Below are 25,056 nucleotides of genomic sequence, written 5' to 3' on the forward strand. Positions count from 1 at the left end.
GACGAATCTATACGTCAGTAAGTGGATGTTGAAGAGGGTCTCGCCCAGCTTGTCTGCGAAGTTCAGATTTATGAACAGCTGTAAAGACAAATAGATCCCTGTAGCTGCTTTGGAAATGACATCAGCACAGCTTTTGAGTGGAAGATCAAGATGCTGTGGTGACTCGTGGTGATTATGAGTGCGAGAAATGTCAGACTAAATTAAGCACCCGGCACTTGAACAGAGCAGGTACTGTACATATAGGGGACGGACAATGTGTCATGGTTGCTGGTAGAAAGTGTGGGTGAAAATAGCGAGAAAAGATGATGCAGTTCATGGAGTAAATGGAGAACCCCATGTCAAAAAAAAAATAGCGCTTGACCTGTTTCCTTTCATGTAAAAGCTCTTTTGTTGTTTTTGATCAAGCTAACCAACGTGCTAAAGCTAATTAACAAAGGACAGTCAAAGCTAGAAATACTTTTTTTTTTCTTTAAAGTCACAAATTTCTCAGAGAATAAAACGGTGTCAACTTCCTACACGTCTTCTTTAACTCTTTCCTCCAAACGTCCTTTTAATCCCCTGCTTTCCTCCCATCCACCACTTCTTTGCTAATCCATCCTTTGGATGCTTTGCTTGTCGCCATCCTTCGCAACTTCCTACCTTTCCGCCTTCAATCCGTCTCTCTCAACTTCCTACCGCCCCCATTCCTTTTCTTCCTATATCGCTAAGGCGTCAACATTCTGCGTCTGAGGCGAACGGACTGTACATGGTCATTAGCGGCGCGAGACTCAATCTCGCTCCCGGGTGGATCAACGCCTTACAGAAGCTCAACACGCTCCGGGCGGTTGAGGGCGAGGTGTTCAGGAGCGGATGGCATATTTACATTAAAAAAACAAACAAAACAAACAAACAAACAAACAAAAAAAACCCCCAGCAGTGAGCGTCGGTCGGAAGCTAACGCTGAGAATGGATGCGGAGCTTAAGGGGGGGTGGGGAAGTCTCCATAGGAGGGTGCTAAGAGGATTTAAATTCACACGTTAACATTGGTACATTCGGAGTGTGGAGACGCCCGCGCGCACGCACACTAAACACGATCCATCCTTCCTGCGGGCAGACTGTACACAGTGAGCGATGATGTTTTGACATGTTTGCGATGACGGACCAAAGTATGTAAACGCATCCGGTATTTGGGCCCCAAGGGGAGGTCCGCATTTAACTGGAGTGGCGCTCGAAGGAGACCGCCGCCGAGACAAGATGGGCCTAAATTAGGTGGAATGGATACACGCCGACTCTACTGTACTGTACGTGTCGAGAGGAAGCCTGCAAAGGGCCGCTTAGTAGGAAGGCAGCACCATTATGGTCGCAATGAGAATCCCCGATCATTTTGATCGCTATCGCTATCTCGACCGTTACTTATGGCATCAGGTTGGGGAAAACGTCGGTATTGTCATTGCACTACTCGACTCCAAGTCCCAAACCATGCTCGCATAAGCCGAGGGGCACGGTGTGGGTATTTTGGAAAATGAATATCAAAAGTGGTTGGCCGACTATTGGTTGACAAAGCGCTCGATTCGATATGCGGCAAAGCTCACATCTGACTCGTAATCATCGGCAATCGGGTTAATTTACTCACGGCAGCCGAAATCGAACGAACAAAAGACGTGTCTGTTGTTGCCACTCCAATGAGACCAAAAGTGTGGATGCTCTACAGTTCGTTAAGTAAGCGTGTCCAAGCTTCCCTCGGTCGGGCTGAACCGTCACGCCGCAGCCAGAGCCAATCGAGTGGCCGACTTCCTTCCGAGAAGGCTCGCAAGCTTGTTGGAAGTAAGCGGAAAGGTCATCGGGCCTCCCAATTGACTGACAGCTGTCACCTGTCAAACGCAAGCGACGAGGAACCAGCGACAAATTGGAACGCATTTTGCCTGCAGGGTTTCTTCGCATTCATTTCATGTATTTATTATCATTATTTTCATTATATTCATGTTATATTACACAGGCTGGTTCACACCTTTGCATTTCATTTAATTCATACATTTTAATAATTAAAAATGTAACAACATTTTCTTATTGTATTTTTTTACATCAATTTATATCATTCTTACATTTGATTGGGTTTATTGGTGTAATTTGAGGGTAAAGAAGATTTTGGTCATGATACTTCTTTTCTTTTTATTTTGTATGTATTTTTTTATTTTATTTTTAATCACGATCTTAAATTTGTTAAACGGCATGAGGTGAGGGCATTTTATTTAATTCAATTAAAGTCTGACTTTTTTTTTTCCTGAAATGCTTATTTTGAGAAACCCGTATTTGCCGTATCACATTTTGGATTCATTCATGACATGGTGTCAAAAACAGTTCCCCGCTGTTTATATAAAAACAACAAAACAGAAGAGGTGAAGTCAAAGTAAAATGGAAAATGTGTGTGTGTGTGTGTGTGTGCGCGCGCGAGCGCGGACGATGCGTCGGTAACACAACACCGGTGCGAGTGAGCCTGCAGTAAATCAGACAAGTGCTGAGTGAGGAAACAATGAGGAGGAGGAGGGGGAAGATGAAGGGCTTTTATCGCAAGGCAAGAACAAATGAGAATGCATTAGTGTCCACCAAGAAAGGTGGAGGGGGGGGGGGGGCGGGGGGTAAAAGGGGTGGATGGGAGTTGATAATCACCTCCGGCACAGGTGAGACGAGGTAGTGAAAAAGACCAGAAGTGGACTTGCTGATACGACTTCTCTGATACGCCATGACTGCAAACGTTCCAAATGGATGCCTTTCACGCAGACAATGACACCATGAGGGGGAAAAAGGCTCTGGCGCGCAGTGTGAAAGGGGCCATTGACACAACATTACACTCGACGACCTCTGAGCCCAGAAAATTAGCCTGTCAATTACACCCACCCATTTTGCGTGCCTTTTGCACATCACTTATGACACCTGAAAAGCAACAACTTTGACTCTGTGTGAAAGGGGCTACTGACGTGTCATTCCACTCTGACTTACTCAACTCTCTCCAGGGAGATGAAATTTGACAGGTATTCTTTGTCACCACCTTTCTATGTCTGTGACTTTCACACAGAAAAAACAGGGCCGTGGGTAAAAGACGGCTTGATATGGCAGCGTGAAAGGGACATTGACACCAATTCCTGCTCTGACGCGACCTCTCTGTTGCTCATATTATTCATACCCCAACTTCGTGTCAGTGCCTTTCACACAGAATAGTGACGGGAGGAAAAAAAGAAAAGTCCATGCTTTCCAGGCAGTGTGAAAGGGGCTGCTGACACAACATCCTGCTCTGATACGGACCTCCCTGACATTCTATTACCCCGGAATTGTTGGGTTCACGTCAACCGCCGGAGCAGTTGTTCCTGCGACTCCATGACAGAGGCGTCCATATTTAGTGAGGCTGCGCACAGCGGATTATTTTAGCAGCGAAAAACAGCTGCAAACACCGTCTGCAGCTATTTTGAATTTGTAATGGAATATGAAGATGGCAACATGCAGGCCAAAGGCAATTGTCCACATTTTGGACAACTCGATACTCCAAGACCGCTGTGCACGACTATTTATGGTCCCCATAAAGGAAAATGCTTTCTTTTTTAGTACCGGAAGAAGCGGGAACATGACACGACACCTCGACATTGAAACGGCGAAACTGGAAACTGAGGGCAAAGTGCGGCCAAGAGGAGACGGCGAAGTGCGACATACACAGTTAATGCACAACGACATGGTCGGCTAAGGTCATCATTTCCAGGGTTGGTTTGCGATTTCTAGCAACCGCTGATAGTTAACGTGACACGTTTTGTTGAGGAGGAGACTGAGGGTAGAGTACAACAAAATTGAGACTGTGGAGTGTAATGCCGTAGTGTCCAGAGTGAAGGTACGAAAACATGTTCAACAAAGGTTATCATTTGTAGAGTCAAGTTGTAATTTTTAGAAATTAATTCTGTAGGAGACTGAGGGCATAGTACAACAAAGCGGAGACTGTGGAGTGCAACATACTCGTGTCTAAAGTTAAGGTAAAATAATGTGCTCGGCTAAGGTTTTAATTTCTAGGGTCAGGTTGTCATTTCTGGCAACCAGCAACGGTTAATGTGAAACCTTTTATTCGAGTTATTTTATTCTTTCGATATTTGACATTTAATGTGAAAATGTTTGCCGTTTTTGAAACTCAGTTCAACATTTATATTATGTAATTGTAATCAGCTGTTTTGTTTACTGATTAGTGGAATCATTTTTCAACCTACTCCAGGGCACTTTTATTTGTTTGTATTTAATTGAGTGCCCTCACTTTCACAGTACCAAATATTTATTTATTTGTTTGTTATAATCATTTTCAGTTGAATGAGTTTGTCATACTTTTTCACATTTCACTCAGCTACAGTTATCTATTTTAAGAATCAAACGACTGCTCATTGAAAACAAATAAGGGTACAGATTTGTTTCTTTTGCTGTTACGGACTCGTTGCAAGGGTGGCCAAGTGGGGCAGTAAGTCATCATGACTTTCAAATGTTCATTACTGCCATCTGGAGGAGCGGAGTGGAACAGCGTCTGCCTTGTTTCTTTTCCTTTTGGGTTTCTTTCTCTCTCTTTCTCTCCCCAATCTACCAGACATGTTTCAAACTTGCGCCTTGGCCGAAGTCCGTCTCACTCAAGCCCACGTCGCCCCCCTCCCCTAGCCCCCCATCGCCTTCATCATCTTTCAGCGCGGCTACTCGAGGCCTCGTCTGACACGATCCAGTTGCCACACATCAGCCGAGAGACTTAGCTTAGCGCCCGCCGGCTACTAAGTGCACTAGTTATGTTAAATATGTAAACAAGCCAAAGAGCTGAACTCTCTTTGGCACTCGGGGAAAATCAATAAGAATGCACGAAACATCCCACACACGCTCACGCGCGTACACACACGCGCACACGTACACACACACACACACACGCCAGAAGTGGGAGTAAGTCATCGGTCTGGAGTGTTGACCTTCAAGTTTTGTGCTTCGAATCCAAAGCTAGTATGGCTAAAATAAAGCAAAAGAAGAAGCCCGACGTTTTTCATACGAGGGATCAGGAGGATCTTTTTTTTTTTTCCTTCGACTCTCGTGAAAAAATGTGAGATACGCATGCGGCACAGTGGCAATGAACTATACTCAAGTCATGTCACAAGCGGCAGCGACTCAGGAAAAGATTCTTTGGTTAGTCGTTTTTAAACATTTTTTAAAAAATATTTTTGAGAACCAACACAGAAAATTGATATCTTGACAGAAAGTTCAAAATGACCTCACTAACTATGCTGCTGTGAAGTGGCTAGAAAGATACTCATCATCATCATCATCATCAAGCTTGGCCTCTTTAATGAAAAAAAAAACATTAAAGGGGGAGCTCTCAGGTGGCGCATTGGGGGTAGGGAGGGGGACATGGGGAATGAGTGAGCGGGGGGGGGGGCTCTTTTAACTCGCGTGGCGAATAATTTGAGCCTGTAAACGAAGGCGACGGCCTCGCAACGGAGGAGATGAAAGCGGGGAAATCCGACGTCGGCGTGCGCCCGAGTTCACGGGGGGGGGGGCGGGGGGGTAGCGTTTGAACATCTGCCGCTGCTTTTGAAAATGCAGGATGAAGTATGACGCGGTGGCGGGAAAAAAAAAAAATCAGTGGATGAACGGAGAGGAATTGGACAGAGCAATGCGGCAAGCGAGGGCTGCACGAGCTCTAACACGGCAACTCTTTGACTCGACGACAAATCACTTTGGCCTCTTCCTATTTAGGTGTACGCAGCCCGTTTAGTTGGCATGTCCCTATTCTCTAAAGATAATAGCACACACCTAATATTTGGGGATAAAATGTTGGCCCATACCAACATGCAGGGAAATCACTTTGCTCAAAGACCCATTCCAGTATCCACAGCAACCCGTTTAGTCAGCAAATGAAGTCGACTCGTCCTTATTTTCTAACAATGATGCACACGCAACGCAGGAGAGTAAAACGTTGCCCCATAGTGGCACGCAGGAGAATCATTTTGCTCAAAAGGCCATGTCAGGACCTACAGCAGCCCATTTAGGCGGCAGACGAAGGTAGGATGTGCTTTTCTTACAATGAAGGAGTAAACTTCAGTTATGGGGTAAATGTTACTCAGTCATGGCAGGCAGGGCAATTACTTTGCCCCTCTTCCTCTTTTTGTATCTACAGCAGCCCGTTAAGGCAGCAACTAAAATGTGTGAATTTATTCACTCATCTAACAGGTATGGATCAAAACGATAAAGAACAAACTCACGCGTGACTTGTCCTGCCTGTCCTACGAAGCACCATTTCATGAAAGTACAAACGAAATGAACAAATTTACAAATTGTGTTACTCTCTCCATTCAAAACGCTCGCCAAACAAGGCTCACTTGCTGATTATTTTTCTATTTCCAGTTCTAGCGCAGCCCAATTAGGCAGGTGTGAATTAATGGCATCGTGAAATCTATTCTGCTCCAGTTGCTTCAGGACATTGCAACGACAGAGCACAACTTTGTTGAAAGGCTGAAATCAAATTACCATCGTATATATCATGCCTGTCCTAGCAGGTACCACTTTCTGGCTGATTCCCATATTCACAACGACTTGTTATTTTCTTCCTCCTTTTCTTTGGGTCTGAATTTTGAAATATGCCGATTGAGCAGCGCCGTGTGAACTATTTTTGTGAGTTTGTGCAAAGACAACATCACCAATCGAGCACGGCAGTGATGACAGCGTCGACATACAGTACAGTCTCCGCCCGACTAGGCTTCCCCTTCAACCGTGTGTGAACTTGACTTGTCTTGTCCTCGGCACGCTCTGGACCAGCTGACGCGCCCGCAGGCTGTGTTTTGATGGCTCTTTGCAAACACCAAATTTCAAAAATGACGGGTTTTCAGCAAGAATTTCAAAGGTAATAAAGCAATAGTGCACAACAGCCCGTTTGGGCAGCAAATGAAGTTAGAATCCTTCCAATAAATACAGACAACTTAAGTTACTGGCATGAATGACAATCATGTTTGATGTCTTGCTTATGCCGTCATCCACTGCAGCCCATTTAGGTGACAAACAGAACGACTTTGTTTTCTTGCATTTCAATCTTTTTCTGGTTAAATGTTGCCGTCTACTGCAGCGCAGCATAATTACTTTGTCCTCTTTCCATTTCCACCTCCAATGCAGCCCGTTTCAGCAACAAAGGTAAAATGAGATGAAAAGCAGACATGACTTTTTCCGCTAAGTGTTTCTGTCTGTCTAATAGAGAGTACAACCACTTTGTTAACGTCGTCTTTTGACCTCCACTGCAGCCCATTTAGGCGACAAACAAAGTTTGACGATCGCTTTGTACAATAAGCATTTTTTTTCCTAATAAAATATCACAAGCTACTGTGGTGGAGAATGATCACTTTGTTCTCTTTTCAGTTTGACCTCCACCGCATCCCGTCGAGGAACCAAAAAAGTCAAAAAGCTAAAGTATCCTTCTTTTCTTAGACTATAGGCAGAAAACCTGACTTTTTTTGGGAGGGGGTGCTGCATCTACTACCGAATAGGACAATTCTTATTCTCTATTTCTATTTAGGCATTTATTGCAGCCCGTTTAGGCAAGAGGTAGAGGTAATCATCCTTGTTTTTTGACAATAACAGCAGACACTTGACTTTTGTTGGGTGACATGTTTCAGTCCACCGGTAAGGTTCTCTTCCTATTTCGAGATCTATTCCAGCCCGTTTAGGCGACAAACAACAAAAGTTAAAATGTCCCTCTTTTTCCCCCCCCAATGAAGACAGTTTATCAAGACGTGACTTTTTCTGGTAAAATGTTGCTGTCTACCGGCGAAAAAGACTCATTTGGAAGAATAGTACCACCATGGCTCATGGCACAATAAGTGCCAAACTCCCCCGCCACCCCCGAAAGAGGCCCCGAGCTGCGGGGTGAACATCCTAATCCGCCAAGACCATAAAGCCGTGAAAAGAAAACACGGCCTTCCTCCTCCCTCTTCTTCCTCGTCACCGCATGTCCTCGGTCACGCTCTATAAAAGCCAAAAGTTCACCTGCTCCACTCGCGCAACCTTTTGTTGCTTGCGGGGGGGGGGGGGTTGACGAGCAACCCTGCCAGAGGTCAACTTGCATTTTAAAGCACTTTGGGATTCTAACTGTCGGGTCTGTCGGCCGGAACCAAGCGCGAGAACTTTGGGGAGGTGCTCCTCTGCCTCACAAACAAATCAAATTAGCCGCTTGGTTGCTCACTTTTTTTGCGGACGCCAATACTCATGTGGCTCCAAAGTACAATTAAAAAAAATACATCAATCAGTCATCAATCATCAGTTGTTCAACTATCAAATGGGTATGATTTTGAAAATAAAAGTGTACCTCTGAATAACCTGTACATTTGTCAGTGACTTGTGGTGAAACGTTGCCACCCGAATCACGTGGCGGGCAATCGCTTTGATTTTTTTCCCCGTGTTACAATCTTTTTCTATGGACCTGACAGCAACCCATTTAGTCGGCAAATGAAATCAGCGTGTCAATTTCTGCATACAAGACAAGCAGAATAGCTTTTTCAGGGAAAATGTCCACTACTCAAATGGAGGGCAACCACTTTTCTCTCTTCTTCCCTCTTTTAGTTTCTACTGCAGCCCATTTAGGCGACAAATGAAGTTAGCATGTTATTTGCTCACAATTAAGGGCAGAGGCTTGACTTTTTCAGCTGAAATGTTTCCCCCAATTCACATGGATGACAGTCACTGTGCTCTCTTCTGATTTCAACGACTACCGCAGCCCGTTTAGGCAACAAATTAAGTTCGCATGTCCTTCTTCTTTGACTCCAGAGGAATTTTTCTTTTGTTTAGTGGGATGGACGAAGATGGCTTTGCATTCTTCCCAATTCTTACCCGTTTAGGCATACAATGAAGTTAGCGTGTCTTTATTCTCTCACAATAATGGCACACAGTTAACATTGGTGGAGGAAATGTTGCTCAGTTTTGGCAATGATGTTATTTTTCTCACAATCTCACGGTCACATTTTCCGTCATGTCAATCTCTACTGGCACAGAGCACAATCTTAATTTCAACCTTTCCCGCTGCCCATTATGGCAACAAATTCAGTGAGTGTTTTCTCACAATCAAGGCATATACTGAATTGTTTTGGGTCAAATGTTTTCTTTTGCTCATTCGGAGGACAATACACTTTGCACTCTATTAATCTCATTTTCAACTGCAGCCCATTTAGGCGACAAATTCAACGAGCATATTCGTATTTTCTTACACACGACATTCTTTTAAATTCACCTGGAGGAGAATCGCTTTTGCCCCGTGCCTTCTGCAGCCCGTTAATGCGCCAAATGAAGTTAGAATGCTGATGTTTTCTCACATTTCGGGCAGACAAGACGCGAGCGATATCAAGCGAGAGGATTGCGGGCCGCTGGCCGCCATATTGCAGCCTTCAAAGGTGGGATGCCACAGGTGGCTTCCTTCATCAAGCTCCCCGTCGGTGGCATCTGGAAGGATCTGAAGGACCTTTTTATCCACATTAGAGCCTTCAAAAGTTCTCCTTGAACTTCCCCAAAAGTCCTCCTCCGCTCTCTGATCGTCTCCCACACTCGTTTTATCAACGTGAAAAAATATAACTTTTCCCTTTCATCTTTTCTCTCCCTCATTTGCACTTTTTTTTTTTATGAGCCCAAAGCGATTTTTTTTTTCGGGTGGAAAAAAAGAAATCCCAAGTGTCCCGCCGGTTGCCAGGGAAACAACGGCCCATTCCCCTCATTGTCTGTAAGTCACCTCATTTCACTTTATTAGGCACCCTTGAACAATCAAACACATCCGAGACAGGAGCTGCGTGTAAAAATCATTCATTGCCAGCTGCATTGCTTTGCTTTTTTCCCTTCCTCTCTTGCTCACGCACGCACGCACGCACGCCGGAGGGGCTAAAGGGCCACGTTCGGTCGTAATGACAGCGCGAGTCACCTTGTTTTTTTAATGGCGCTTCCCCTGGCTAATGACAGTGGAGACCACCTGAGAGAAGCGAGCGCCAGATGTCGCACGAAGGCAGACGGCCTCCGTGGCGACGCCGGCAACGAGGGCAACGGGGACGAATCCAAGATCGCAAATAGGATTTTTATTTCGGCTATCGTTCAACCTAACCGACGCGTTTTCGTCAACATCAAAGCCACTTGGAAATCCCCAACGAACACCACCACCGCCACCACCACCACCACGGTACCACGAAGGCCCACGCCACCCCCCCCCCCCATCGCGGGGTGGTCGCGACCGGAACAATAAGGGCCTGTCGTCGACATCCGACAGCATCGCCGTGATGTCAAAGCGCCGAGGGGGCGGGCGGGCGAAAATGGACGCCGGCTGTGACACGCCGTTACCATTGTTAGCGACCGCCGCTGACGTTAGCGTCGCTGCTAACGTCACGTCGGCGATAAGAGCGGCGGCTACAGTGATGCTGTGTTTTGATTTGAGGTTTTGACTGTCGGTTAGCGCGGGCGAGCATGGACACACACACACACACACACACACACACACACACACACACACACTCTGGGGACATTCATTTCACGCTCTGGCTGCGAGACAAATGGCAACACTCCTGCTTGAGAGAGTAAACTGCTTATCATCCACCTGTTGGCTTATAAAGACGATGAGCTAAATGTCACTCACAAACACACACACACGCACACACACACACACACAATTAAAAGCTGAGGCTATCCTGTTGTTGCGTGAGTGTTTTATATATATATATATATATATATATATATATATATATATATTTATATATAAAGCCTGGAGGAAGGCTTCAAACCCTCATTTGAAGCGCTGACCCTGTATTTCAACCCTAACCACGGCTTCAAACCCCAACCCAGACTTGAAACCCTAACTCGATCCCATCCTGCGGTTCCTCATGTTAACACCGATTGAAGTGTTGTCTGAGACGCGCAGTTCCTTTTCATCCAGTCAGCACAAAAGTGATGGGAGCCAGGAAGCAAACTCGACGCCGCCGCTGCCGGAGATGCAGCAGCAGCGGCGGCGGCGGCGGCACACTTTTAGCCGAGAGAAAGCTTCTTCTGTCTTTTTATGCTGAGGGAAGACAAATCTTGGCTTGCACTCGGAATGAAGTCATCAGCATCCCGAGGCGGTAACTTCCTGCGTGCCCCGAGGCCAACGTCCATCACCGTCGGCGGCAGCGAGCCTTGAGGGGGAAAAAAACCCCGCACACACACACACACACAAAAAAAAATAGGCAGGAAAACAAGCCCACTGCGAAAAAAAAAAAAAAAACAACAGTCAAGAAGGAATATACACCTTGTATTAATGTGTACTACTTTTAACTCATTATTTAATTATTGATTCACTAAAATTCAAAAAAAGCCTCTAATATTTGATTGAATCATAGATTTGGGAACAAGATGAACTGCAATCCACGAATGCATGCCATTTCATGACCATTTATGTGGTCCTGTTTAAAAACAAACGCTTTGTTTTTAAGAAAGTTTGCCGTCCGTCTTATCCAAGCAAACTGTCGACCTTGAGCAACGTATTTGCGATTTTTTGCCGGGTAAGACCTGCTCATCAACAATAAAAAGAGAGCACTCTTGTACAGAACGTTTTCAGAATGGTCGTTCAAATAAATCATTCCCATTATTTGTAAAAGTGCTTTTTTTTTTTTTTTTGTTTTTAAAAAGACTTATTCCAAATAAAAATGTGTTCTCGCTTGCCACTTCAAGGTGCAGCTCTCACCCACAAATGCACGCGCCCCCCCCCCCCGCCCCGCCTCCACACACACACGCACGCAAAGGAATCAATAAAGAAGAGTGCCTTTTCGCGAGGACGTAAACCCGACTGGGAGACAAGACGTGCACGCAAGCGCCTGTAGCACAGACGTAGCCTGCAGGCACCCACCAAGAAGACGACGAGGAAGCAATGGAAACTAAAACAAGACCTGGCAGGAGGTTGGGTGGGGGTGCTGGTGGTGCATGTGGAGGGCGGGGGGGGGGGGGGGGGGGCTCTTCGGACTGGCGTTCCCAGATGAGAGACGCTTGAGTGGTGTGAATGAGGCGGGAGACACAAAAGAGTCGGAACGGCCCGCGGAGTTGTTTACCCACCCACAGCGCGCTGGGTGCTTTCCAAAGGACGCCTCAATGGGAACCCCTGAATGGAAGCGGAACGGCAAGGGGGGGGGGGCTTAGTTCCAGTCCAGGGAGCATCGGCATGATGGTGGGCCTCTGAGACGCCCGCCACAAAACCCAAAAACAGCCTCTCAAGCGCCTTCGCCAACTCAGTAAAAGCAATGCGACATGCGGTCTGTCTGATGGCAAGCTTAAAAAAAAAAAAAAAGAAAGCATAACTCAGCAAAAAAAGGTCAGGATAAGCCCACTCGAACAGCTGAACTTTATTTAGTGTTAATGAGAAGCCCTTGAAATGGTGGCACGAATGTGCTGCTTCACGTCACTTGGGAGGCGATTGGTTAATATTCAACACAGCCACGTCCCGTGTTTGGAACTGAGTGACTCCAACTATCTGTAAGTCGGTAACTTACCGACTTACAGGAACTAGAAAAAAAAATTATGTTCTAAAACAACCTCCTTCCATTTACGCGTTGCAACAACAAAAAAAAAAAGGAATTTTCAAAAAGACACTTCCTGTAGGTCCTTTCGCAACATTGCCATCTAGTGGCCCGGCATGCACATTACACCATTGCGCCTCCGCGTTCGGATGAAGCGGGAATTGTCCTGACATTATCGGCCGTGTGTAAAACACTCCCGTTGGTGCCGTTAGCGTCAAAATCAAAAATGAAGACGAGCAAGGAACTAACATTGCAAGTTTGGAAGCGAAGGGGAATGTTTGGCGAGCTTTAAAAGCATCTCGAAAAAGGGAGCAGCACTTCACAGCCTCGAGATGCTTAATAATTCACATGTGGCGACTTTGCTGGTCCTCAGATGATCCATTTGTGTGTGTGTGTGTGTGTGTGTGTGTGTGTCCTGGACCACTTTAATTTTTTGAAGGGGGTGGGGGGGGGGCATCTTCACAAAATAGGTCTCAAAGGAGCACACTGCAGCATGTGTCATCTTGTCAGGAGTTCACGTTGACTTTTAAACATTGGAAAAGCATCGTGGCACCTTGAGATACGAATTGAATTTATCATTTTATTTTGCTGTGCTTCTCGTTTCAGTATTGACACCTACTTACTTACTACTACTAGTACTTTTTACAAGATCTAAACACTAGTTTTGATTTTTGTCCCAAGCAATGCAAAAACCCTCTGATCAGATTGTCAAAATCAATCTGGGTTTTAGTAAAAAATTAAAATTAAAAAAAAAAACTCCCGTCATTAAATTAGCATCCAAAGTAGCTTCTCATCAAAGCCGTGCGGAATTGCTAATCTGGCCCAGGAGGGGCAAAGCAAACGAACACTTTTGACTTTGTGGATTCTCTTCCTCCCAGTTTTCCCACCGACCTCCTCTTCTCCCAGCGGTACTCCTCACCACTAATCCGGTTTTCCCCTCGCTTGGCTTTCATCGACACGCCTGCCAAATTTCATGTTGTTGCCTGACGTGTTTGGTCAAAATCGGATCTTTCGGAGAGCATTGATTGGATGGCTTGAAATTTTATGGCCACTCATCAATTTTTTTATTTATTCCTTTTTTTTAATTTGTGTTTCTACTAATTGAGCAGAGTAGACTATTCTACTAAATAAAGGTCCCTAAAATGGTGTTTTCCAAAATAGCTTCTTTGGGCATTTTTTTGTGGGTCTGAGCATAAATAGACTTCTCGACTGAATTTCATGTTGCCAAGTGGAATTGGCTTCAGGGGCTGAATTTACAAACAATTTCAAGGACACCTGGAAAAGGTGAAAATGACCTAAAATGGCCACTTTTGGTGGGTCTACTCTGCTGAATTTCGTGTTACCAAGTCAATGTGTATTTGGGGGGTGAATTGGAAGAGTCCAGAACGACCTAAAATGGCCTATTAAACCCCAAAATGGCTTCTTTTTTTTTTTTGTACATCTCCTGGAGATGAACATCTCTACCAAATTTCAAATGTGCTCAGCAGCGGTGTGGAATGAATTGCCAAACAGTTTGAAGGTAAATGGTCCACAATGACCCTGAAATGGCCGTTTCAAAGCAAAACCTCCCGTGTCTGTTCCAAATATGGCTTCTAGAGACTTTTTGTTGACCTACTCATAATTGACTAGCCAACCAAATTCCATGTCGCTCCTGAGTCTGGCAACGGAGGCTGAATTTTCAGAACCGAGTAGGCAGATGTTCGCCTCTGGCATGATAATCACGGCTTTCAAGTAACATTGACTGTCCTGTAAGTAGGAAAAATGATATGACCAAAAAAAAAAAAAAAAAAAAGCATCATTGTTGATCAATCAGTATGTTCAATCCGGTAATGTGACACTTTTACAGTCTGTCGGGAGAAGTAACGACACGCGACGCTGTGCCTGACGCCATCGCGCTGGAAAAGAGAAAATGTGCTCGTAAAAGCCCCACTCAGACTTTAATGGCGGCGCGGCGTCCGTCGCTTCATCACTTTTTACAGCAGCCACCTTGTAAATGTTGCACGCGGGCATGGATGGGATGCGTGCGCGCAGAAGAAAAAAAAAACGGACTCGACGGCAAAGTCACCTTGACCCCGTGTGAACTTGGCACTTGGGTGACCTCAGGATTGTTGGATCATTTTTTTTATGTGCTGGATTTTTCTGTTGGTTGCTTTATAAGTATTACGAAAGGGCATCGTTACGAATGGATTATACCACTTGCAGTTGGGAAAATAAAAGCCTCGATTTACATTTTTAGTGGGATCTTTGCTTTGCATTTCCGTGGTTCCAACATTTTATGAGGAAAATTCTGCCAAACTTCATTGCTTTTTTTACATGATTATCTTTAAAAAAAACAAAAAACATGAAGCAACACAAAGAGACCTAAAGTCATGTAGCATAAAGTAAGATAAAATGACAAAAAGTAATGTCCCTGGCAGCGGGGCAAAATTTCCCACGTCCAAATTTGGTCAATCTCATCTTTTCCTCCACAAATCAATATGTGGTTAGTAACATAAGGTGACAAAACATCCCCATGTAACAGGACGTGACATCATGCAGCGCAATCTACCAGAAGTAACGTAACACACGGTAACTCCATGTGGCATAACAAAACTAGCGTAAAACATACTTTTACGGAACGTTACTGAATGTTACGTAGCGTAACAGAGCAGTTTTGTTTTCTGTTACGGAACGTGAACTTACGTAACGGAGTAGAAACGAACACAAATTATAACGTACCGTAGTGCAACGTCTTGCAACGAAACGCGTCGTGACGTAACGTGACATACGTAGCGCAACGTAATGGGCTGTAACACAATGGCGCCATCGCAAAGTGTCACCGAGCAACACGTCGAAATGCGACGCGACTACGTCACGTGTCTTGATGTAACGCGACTTGGCGTCACGTATCGTTCCGTTTCTTTAACGGGACGTGTTGAAACGCGGCGTTTGTTGATGACAGTTCCTGTCCCTTGGCTCATATTTTCCACTTTGTATAGATCAGACAGGCAGTCGACAAAATAGATCCTTTCTTCCTCCACGAGGGAAATTCACCAAGGGTCGCAAAGGACAAAGTGTTACATTCCCTCAATCTGGCACCTGTGGTGGCACGTCGATCGCCGCCTAAACGGGTTGTGCGTTTAAAGTGCTCGACATGCGTACTGACAGACATCCTCACGCTGCCGCGACAGCAGCTTTAGCGGCTTTAGCAGCTCCAGCGTCCAAATATATCAGCCGGGCGGGAATTCCCGGCATGGCGAGTCGCCGCTCCCGTTACGGCATTCAAACGGAGGCCGCCGCGCAACTGAGTGTCGGGTGCAGATGCCACCGACGGGCCTGACGTTGGACTTGACGTCGCTTCCGGCTCGTCGGCGTCGCCGCCGCTCCGCATCTGCTGAAGTAGCAGTTGTTTGAAGGATCGCAATTAGCGACATATCTCCGTCGGCTCTGGCGTTTCTCATTGCACGATACGTAATCACAAGAGTCTCCAGGGTTGCGCAAGCCCACCGTGAACAAACGTTAGCAGCGCCTGACCTCATCGGTTCGGTGGAATTCGTACGGACAGACGAGAGTCATGACCCGCCCACCGGCGAAACGCCGAAAATCAGTTTGGCACCGTATCGTCGCATTTCAGTCCAACTTAGTTCTCAGCCTTTTTAGCAATTATTTTCAAAGACGTGTTTCGAAACAAACTTCCGCCACGAATGAGTTTTGGTTTGTCGTTGATGAACTTTTGAGGACTTGGCCCGGCTTCCATTCGCATTCATCAGGAAGTGGCTGACATTTTGCGCAAATGTCAGCGTGTCCATCTGAATGCAAAGTCCCGACTGCTCTGAACATCTGCTTTTGCTCCTGTCACTATTGCACACCAACCTGTGATGTTCTCCTACTTTCATCTCCACTTTTTTGGTTTTTTTTTGTTCCTGTCCCCACTAATGGGACCGCCAAAGGGGGGGGGTCGGGGGGGGGGGGAAGAGGCTTCTTCCTTTTGAACTCTAGAATGGCCCTTTGGACCATGTCGGGACATGCTGGGACGTCGCAAGCGCAACAATCTCCCCACCCCCACCCCCATGCCAAAAAAAACAAAAAACCTTCTACTAAAAACATTGACTGAACATGTTGGCCGTGACAAATGATCCCCTTCATCAGGAAGCATCCGGTCGCGGGTATGTCATGTCCCGCCGCCGTTTCCGCCTGTAATTACACGGCATCGCAAGGGGGCGGAACTCTCTTTGGAAACTCTTTTACGGTCAGATGCCTCGTTGTTCGGCGAGAACACAAGTGGTGGTTGCGTACAAGTGCAAATTTCACTGCTGTTCCCAAAGTTACAAGCACGAGACGACCCCGCCCCCTCTGAAAATGCAGACTCATCAACATGCCAAATGTCAGGATTGACAGCGAGCAACATCTGGTCAACATTTCAAGCACTCAATTTTTTTTTTTTGCTCTTTGAGGCAGTAAGTGATGGCCAGCTACAAAATAAAGAATCGCATGCAGCAGTCATGCGGTACAGGGACGAGGAACACGTGCCAATCTAACCCAAAGAGACAATTTTCAAGGGAAAAAACGACTCCGATTCCATTCGACGGCCAGCTCGCAAAATCATCTGGACTTTTCTGTCTCTAAATCGTCATTCGTAGTCTCGCCGTGGCACGCGGAATCCATCCATGAACGTCGGCCTGCAGTACGGGTGACAAAGCACAAGTACTGATCTAACATTGAGAGCTGCTTTGAAAGAAAACTGTACTCATTTGACGATTGTCGGCCAGCTACCGAAAGTATCGTGACTTGGATATCGGTTCAAAATCAAAAGCAATCCCATTGCAACAATCATGCCTGAAAGTTTGCTTGCGGTCAAGGTGACGGGGAAAACGAGTCCTGATCTTACCTTCACAGCTGCTTTTAAATAACAAAGACACACATGAGCCGTTTGACGGGCGACTACAAAAAGCATTTTGACTCTGATATCTCTTCAAAAATCAATGGCATTCTTGATCGGGCGTGCAACAAACATCCTTGAAAGTAGGATCAAAATCAAGCGCCATTTGCCAACGACGCAGACTTAAGGAAGAGAGGCGCAACTTTGGTCCACCAGTAGCAAGAATGTCAAATCAGACACCTGTTCAAAAATCTAACGGACGCACCGTTGTGAAAGCGCTATTGCAATAAAGCTGTATTGTATTCAAAATCAAACAAATATAAGGATCTTAAAAAGAACTCTAAAATGTTTCGTGAGCCAGTGAAGGGATGCTAGAGTAGGAGTGCTGTGCTCCCTCTTACGAGTACCAGTCGAGGGGCGAGCAGCAGCATTTTGGACCAACTGGAGACGCTTCATGGAGGATTGGCTGACTCCAAAGTCAAGTGCATGATAGTAATCCTGCCGAGATGTGACGAAGGCATGAAGGACTGTTTCAAAGTGCTTTTGAGAAACGAGAGCTTTGGCCAGCTGCCGTAGCTGCAAGAAGAAGACAACGGCACCGATTTGCCGCTCCAATTTCAAATGACTGCCCAGGATGGGATGTACGAGGGCCACTCTGGGACCAAACACCATCACTTGTGTCTTCTTTTCATTGAAATTCAAGAAATTCAGAGCCATCCTGGTCTTGAGTTCCTCTAAAACAGGATCAAATTGGCCTCAATCTCGATCGTGAAAATCGAAGGCGATGAGATGAACTACTTTCCTCTACGATGCACTTCCTGGTTCCTGACCAATAAGGGCGGCTCAAACAGCAGAACAGAAAGTTGGGCTGCAGTGATCATGTACTCGGTGAATGTGTGAGAGAGAGAGAGAGAGAGAGAGAGAGACAGAGAGTTGCATGTATTATAAATGACACTCGTCCAATGAGCTCATCCGGCACACTCCTCTACTTCCTGATCCCACATTAAGACGACACCCCTTTATGAATAATTTATGAGCAAGTAACCCATCGGCCTTTCTGTGAAATAATCGGAAATATTCCCGTCTCAATCTTGGCACGGTGAGAAAATAAGGAAGAGGAGGATGAACCTACCGCGTGGACGACTCCCTCGGAGACGCACGCACCTATACACACACACACAGAAAGAGAAAGAGAAGGGACATTAGTATCAGTGCACATCTGGGTCATGTTTCCAAGCACAAGGATTATGTGTATGACGGTTTGGGATTATCACACAGGTCAAATTTGCTGCACATGGACTGTGAGCTCATGACGTCGTGGTGGCTCGCCGTCATCCCGCCGCATCTCCTTCTCAGACCCGTAAGGAATTTTATGGGATTAGGATTCAATTCTAAAACATTTCTAGGTATTCAAATCCAATATACACCAATCCCAGTTTGATATAGTGAGATTAGACAATCGGGATTAGACATGCTTTGACTCTCCACCGAGTGATACTGCATGCGAAATCTGATCGAATACGTGAGAGCATGTAAAATGGATTCTTACGTTTACATTGGGTCCAAGTGCACAATCTGAACCTCTTGATCAAATCTGGATGGAATTTAGGGTTCATAAAACAGTCACATGTAACAAATATCGAAACTAGGTGAGAATGGGATTTCAATTGTACTGGCACCCAATGTGAAATCTGGATCCAGTCGTGATTAAATTTGGTTTGGGATTCAGTTCTGTAATCCAGCATTCACATTTTTATGAGATGAGACAGGCGGCGCGAATGATCATGACGTGTCATTTTCCACGTTCACTTTCAATCGGTTCAAATCTGGCTCAAATCCAGATTGGATTTGGTTCCCGTTCATGATACACAACCTGACGAGAGTTGGCGGCGAGATCCCTTTGAGAACGAGTTCAAGATTGCCAACGTCTCAATTCATTTTGATCTGTTCATGCGTGACTCATTTCACCAACTTTTCTCCGCTTTCATGCGGAATTTGCACACGAGGGAGAAAAATCAAATTAGTGTTTAAATTCTCAGTGGCGCCATCCATAATGGCGCCACTGAGAACTAGAGCGGGCTAACTTTTTGTTTTTTTGTCAAGGCATACCTATCAGCTGAATCCTGATCTGAATCAAAGTTTTCCAATTGTTCTATGTCGGGGGCACTCAATGACTGCACCCTCGACTTTTCCTGGTTGACGAGTGCAACAGTGGGCCAACACGCCAGAGAAGAAATCCTCATTTTCTGGCACTCTGCGCTTGTTTTTAAACACTTTCCAAACTCTTTGCTGTTGTTTTTGTGTCTTTTCGCCACTATTTTCACAATGACTTTCCCATGTGACGTTTTGGTTTGACCAAGTTTGCTGCGCTGTCTTTTAGAATCCAATCTTGCGACCCAAGTGCAGAACAGAAAGAAAGAAACATTCTCGCTTGCTGCTCCAACCGCGTTTTTTTCCAAATCTGCATTCATGCACACACAACTCGGCAAAAAACAACGCTGCCACTTTTGCCCTCTTCGAAGCAAGCAGGTGCAAAGTTAGCGAGTGACCTCCCTCGGGGTGCACCAAAATGCCGGAAAAGTCTCCCCGCGGGCTGGGGGGGCTCCCGATCAACCCTGACCCACTTCACCAACGCGGACAAAAATACCCACCGTGTGTCCCCCGGGGGGCGAGCAGGGCTGCGGTCAGGGCGCCCAGCACCATCCAGCGAGCCGCCATGGTCGCGGCCAAGCCGGCTCGTAATCCAAACACTGCGGTCCCGGTAGTCGTTTTGGTGCTGCTTTTTGGGGGGGGGCGAAACTGTCTCAAGGGATCCGTTTCCAGCGTGGCACTGGCGCACGCGTTTGAGGAAGGAGCGATCGAAATTGAAAGAAAAAAAAAAAAAGGTCCCCCGGTAGGTTGCGGAATGTTTCCCCCGAGCGCAGCGTCCGCGCTCCGGCCAGGAAGACGACAGGCGAGGTTCGGGGGAGCCTGCAAGCGGGGAAGTACAGCTCCGCCCCTCCCTTACACGCACTCCAAGGGGGAGAAAAATGGGAAGCTCACGCACATGACGAGCGGGCGGCACCGTCCTGCAAACATGCAGGTCCTCCTCCTCCTCCCCCAAGGATGCACGCCGCGCTTGACTTTCCAAATGCCACTTGATCAGCTGTTGTGGCCTCAGAAGGCAAGTCGTCAGGGAGCAAGTCATGACGCTCACCGGTCACCTCACCAGGCACACCTGGTGCACAACGTCATGATTGGATTCGCCCCGCTACTCGCGGGAAAGGCCAACCGCGAATGGCGAAAATCCGCGGATGGACGACCCATTCGAAACGCCAGCATGCGGTTCTCCACTCTACGATGTCACGTAGATTCCACCGACATCGTGGAGTTTGAGAACCTGAAACAATATAAATCTGTTAAAACGTAGGACAACCATCTGCCAAAATGCTTGGGGAACGTTTTAAATAAAAAATGAATATTGTCATGTTATTTTACTAAAAAAAGAAACTGCAAACTTTAAATATTAAAACAAAAAAAATGTGTTTCACCCTCAAGATTAAGGATGTGGCAGTTTTTAATTGTGAAAAAAAAACTTCAATAACTCAAACTAGAGAAACCCAAAGTTTTCTGCTTATGTTTGCAGCAACAAGTGAGGAAACCACATCTTCGATCAACACTGTCACCTGGTGGCCACATGGCAAATTACACCAGAGAAATCAATTTCTGTACACTTGTGTACAGTATATGTTGTAATATGATGTTTGGAAAAGTGGACAAACGTGTTAAGATGGAGCGCACTTTGGAATAAAATGAAATCACATGAATGTAATGCCGGATGCTTGTATGGCCCCAAGGCCAAATTGGGCAATGAGGTTTGGTGCGGGCTCCCGGAAGCAGCAACCATCTGACATGATCACATTTATTGTTTAGAATAATACAAATAACGATGAGCGCAAGATATACACGGGAGGGTGTTATTGCTGTTGGTCGTCTTCGGGCGTTTGCGGTAGAAGGCTTTCACTGTTGAACCACAGAGCTTCACTGGTGCGACTGGACAGGATGGCGCGCTCGATCAAAGGCCCTGGAAAAAAGGCGAGTTGGGCGGGGGGGGGGGGGGGAACAAAAAGACAAAATAAGTGAGGGTGATAGTCCATCTTAAATTTTTTCAAATGGGGGGGGATGATAGTTAAGGTGACAAAAAAAGTAAACGCTATTTATTATTTAAGTTTTGCCAGCACCATCCACACAGAGACAATTTGTGTTTGATGGCTTTTTAATCAACGTCACATGTTTAATCCTCGCCAATTTGCTGTTTTAGTTGCGGTTACCCATGTCGGCGGGCCGATGCGAGCGCACGTCGGTCAGGACGATTTGCAGGTTGGCCAGGATGTGTTGAGTGGGAAAGTCCAGCTGTGGGGGGAAAGCGGGAGAAGTGGGCGTGAAGCTCCGCCCACTTGAGCTCCGGGCGTGGCGGAGGCGGCGACCTACCGTGGCCACCTGCGTCCGTAAGTAGCACTCGCTCTCCACCCCGTACTCGTGGCCCGTGCGGAACAGCGACAGCATTTTGGAGATATTGATGCCGATTGAGCCTGAAGAGGGGCGGGGGGCGGGGGGCGGGGGGCGGGGGTGCACTAGAAAGTTAATTGTGCGTGTGTGTGTGTGTGTGTACATATTTTGTTTTATTTTTGGAAGAAGCTTCAGCGCACCCCTCTTGCTCTTCGGAAACTTCTTCCGTAGTTTGTTTTTCAGCGGCGTCAGTTTCGGCAGCATTTCTGGCACAGCGACGTAGAAGTCGGCCTCAACCTCGTCGTCTAATATCTGGGGGGGGGGGGGAATTATCATGAAAAATATTTTTTTAGTATATGTTCATGTTTACACTTTGCTCAACCTTTTTTCTTTATATTTTCAGAAGTACTTTTCTGATATTTTTGTAGTATTTCTTTGGTTAAAAAGCAATTTTGGACAAAAAGGGAATTTTACGCCTCTTACGTCACCTGCTGAATGAGCTCCGCGCCTCCGACAAACGCAGCTCCGCACTCCTGAGCTACTCTCGCTTGGTTCGCATCCTGCGATTGAGAATACACGACATACTTGTTGGACGTCATCAAAACATCATTTCGTCATATGAAATTGTCTTCTTGCAAATGCCGGAGAAAAAGAGCTGACCTCGGTAAAAACCAAAACTTTGTTCACATCGGTCTTGAAAGGATGCGGAAGATGCAACATGCCCACAAACGGGTCGATCTTTTTCTGAAAGTAGGGGAAACAAAGATGTGTTCAAATCAAACATTTTCACCAGAGCAATTTTACCTTCGGCAGGGCGGTTGCGTGTCTGGACTGCAGGTACTGATGTCTCAATTTAGTTCTTGGGCCCAAAAAAAAAAAAGAGGATCCTGGTAGTACTTTTTAGAGGGCCGGGAATATTTTAAGGTGGGACATAGTTGACCGGCATGTTTTGTTCCAGAAACAAACACTGACAAGTTCCTCGAACTAAAGGAGGAAATGCTGCTTCGGAGGATCTCTGCTCGTGGATAAACTTAGTTCCAAGGTGATCTGGGAATATCGCTTTGGAGAAATCCTGGAACCTTTTGGGAGGGACACATCTAATTAGAACCTTTGTGTTTGAAGACCTAAAAAAAAAAACAAAAATCAAGTCGTGAAAGTTCCCAGAACTTTAGGTGGAAATGTGGCGTTGAAAAGTGGGCTGGTGTACTTGGGCAGAAGAACCCGGGAGGTGATACCTGGCAGTTCCAGGAACCTTTGGGGTACGACATTATGGTTTGGAACCTTTTAGTTGCAGGAAAAACGGACAGAGGGAGGGGTAGGTAAAAGTTCCTTGGACTTTAGGTGGAAATGCAACTTTGGAGGACCTTTATGTATTTGTGCAGCACAGGAGGGATTTGCCTAAATGAAATTCTGGGGGCCAAACTTGGAGCCCCCGCTCACCTTCTTCTCCAGTTTCATGTCCAGCTTGAGGTCCACATATACGGGCTGGTCATGCGGCGTGAAGTCCAAAGCCTGATAGCTCTTGAGCAGTTCTACGGCGTCAACGGCGCTATAGATGGTCCTGGGGTAGTGCCTCGGCACGTAGACGTCATCCACGGGCGCCCACGCCGTCTTCCCGAAGGGCTTGTGTCGCTCCGAGTCATTCACCACCCTCTTTTCTTTCTTCACCTCCGGCGCAGCCGCCTCTGCCTTCTTCCCCTTCTTCAACGTCCTGAGAGCACAAATACAGCGTGCACATTTTTTTTTAAAGCGATTGACTTTTATGGAGTTTTTCCTGTTGCTTCCATGCATATGATTCGCCGGTTTTGAATGACTGTGTCATGAAGGCTAATTTCCGACAGCAGATTTGTGGTGGTTCATGTTGTTGGTTAGCATGAAACAAATGGACTCGTGTGTCAAAATTAAACTGTGTGGTTGAACACTTGAGTGTTCGCTGTTCCTTTTTCACAGCAGGGTAAAAGTGGACAAAACGGCTGGCCGAGAACTCACTTGAGGGCAGCAAAAGTTCTCACGGGAACATTGTTGGAAGGAAAAGTAGGCAAGGAGGAAACGCCACCGCTTCGGAGCTGCCGCTGACATCCTGTGACAACTTGGGGGGGGGGCAATGAGAGTGAAATGGGAGCAAATACAACCTGAACTGATCTTTTGATTTATGGTCTCAGACAGAGCGAGGCTTGTAACCTAACGGCCATTATGGGACATTTAATACCGAGAGACTTTGGAACCCGTGTCAGCCGAGAAAGACAGACTCCTGGTATTCGGAACAGTGCATCAATAAGGCCGGGATCAAATCTCTGTGATGACGTAAGAGGCTTCATGCACGCCAACGAGACCTCGAAAATTACGTGGCCAATTCAAATACTGAAAAAACTGTCAATTGCCGAAATAATAATACAATGCTCGACAACGTCTCCCGTACGTTCTTCCATGTCACCTAAGGTGCTTGATAGAAACCCGATTTGACGACTAGTTGAAATCTTGTCATCTCGAGTCACAGTGCATCTGTTTCAGATCCAAATCATGTTTATTCAGATTTAATGGGTAACAGGACATGGAAGCATTTTAGTGATACAATGTCAAAATGCTGCAACACTTACATATGCACATGACGATCATTAGACAGACACTAGCGCAAGACTGAATGTTTCGGTACAATGTAAGGATTCAATGTAATCAGCTATGAATCTCGCTAACCAGCAGATGTCACCGGTGTGGTCTATTTTATAAAGCTTTGAGGCTTGGAATCTTTTTTTTTTTTTCAAATCTATATGACAAGGATTCATTCAATCAATCTGTACCACTAGTAATAAGATGTAGATTGTAAATAAAAAAGGAAGCAAAGGCAAAAGATAGCTGACCTTTCCATACGGTACGCGCGTAAGTCGCCATCTTGGCGGAAACCGGAACAAGTCCGGGTGAAATATGGTCACGCGAGATTGTTCCGTCCGGGAGTTGACACTGAACTTCCTTACCAGATTGACCTGGTAGCAATACAGTCATCTATCGTCAGCGTGATTCTTATTAACACTTTTGCGTTCATTATTTTCAGCCGTTGTTAATCGTTGTTCATATGAATGCAAGACTTGTCCTTTAGTTCTGACACTTCCCTCAAAACTCCGCCGCTGTCTCAACGCAACTTCGTCGCGACGTCGCAATGTTGTTCACGCGAGAGTTCTGGAA

The 25,056-nt window shown here is 46.1% G+C and overlaps 2 protein-coding genes across 2 annotated transcripts in view; both read right to left on the reverse strand.

Annotated features, from left to right (window-relative positions):
- The window catches only part of fras1 (Fraser extracellular matrix complex subunit 1), a 98,048-nt gene extending 77,546 nt beyond the window's left edge, over positions 1-20,502 (reverse strand). The window contains exons 1-2 of the mRNA XM_086111280.1: positions 20,040-20,502; positions 18,521-18,552 (exon numbers count right to left, since the gene is read on the reverse strand). Coding sequence (XP_085967406.1) covers positions 18,521-18,552; positions 20,040-20,106 — 99 coding nt within the window. The 5' untranslated portion in view covers positions 20,107-20,502. The remainder of the gene's footprint in view (positions 1-18,520; positions 18,553-20,039) is intronic.
- Positions 20,503-21,275: 773 nt separating this feature from the next.
- On the reverse strand, positions 21,276-24,978 carry mrpl1 (mitochondrial ribosomal protein L1). The gene is made up of 9 exons (XM_086112515.1): positions 24,735-24,978; positions 23,866-23,965; positions 23,317-23,587; positions 22,537-22,620; positions 22,365-22,436; positions 22,077-22,188; positions 21,859-21,959; positions 21,699-21,780; positions 21,276-21,451 (listed from the first exon to the last, which is right to left on the reverse strand). Exons 1-9 carry the CDS (start codon positions 24,874-24,876, stop codon positions 21,345-21,347), a joined length of 1,071 nt encoding a protein of 356 aa, XP_085968641.1. The 5' UTR covers positions 24,877-24,978; the 3' UTR covers positions 21,276-21,344.
- Between the last annotated feature and the right edge of the window lie 78 nt (positions 24,979-25,056).

This window comes from Hippocampus guttulatus, chromosome 5 (genome assembly GCF_054856545.1).
Source record: "Hippocampus guttulatus isolate MCC_2025c chromosome 5, RoL_Hgut_1.0, whole genome shotgun sequence".
Lineage (NCBI taxonomy): Eukaryota > Metazoa > Chordata > Actinopteri > Syngnathiformes > Syngnathidae > Hippocampus > Hippocampus guttulatus.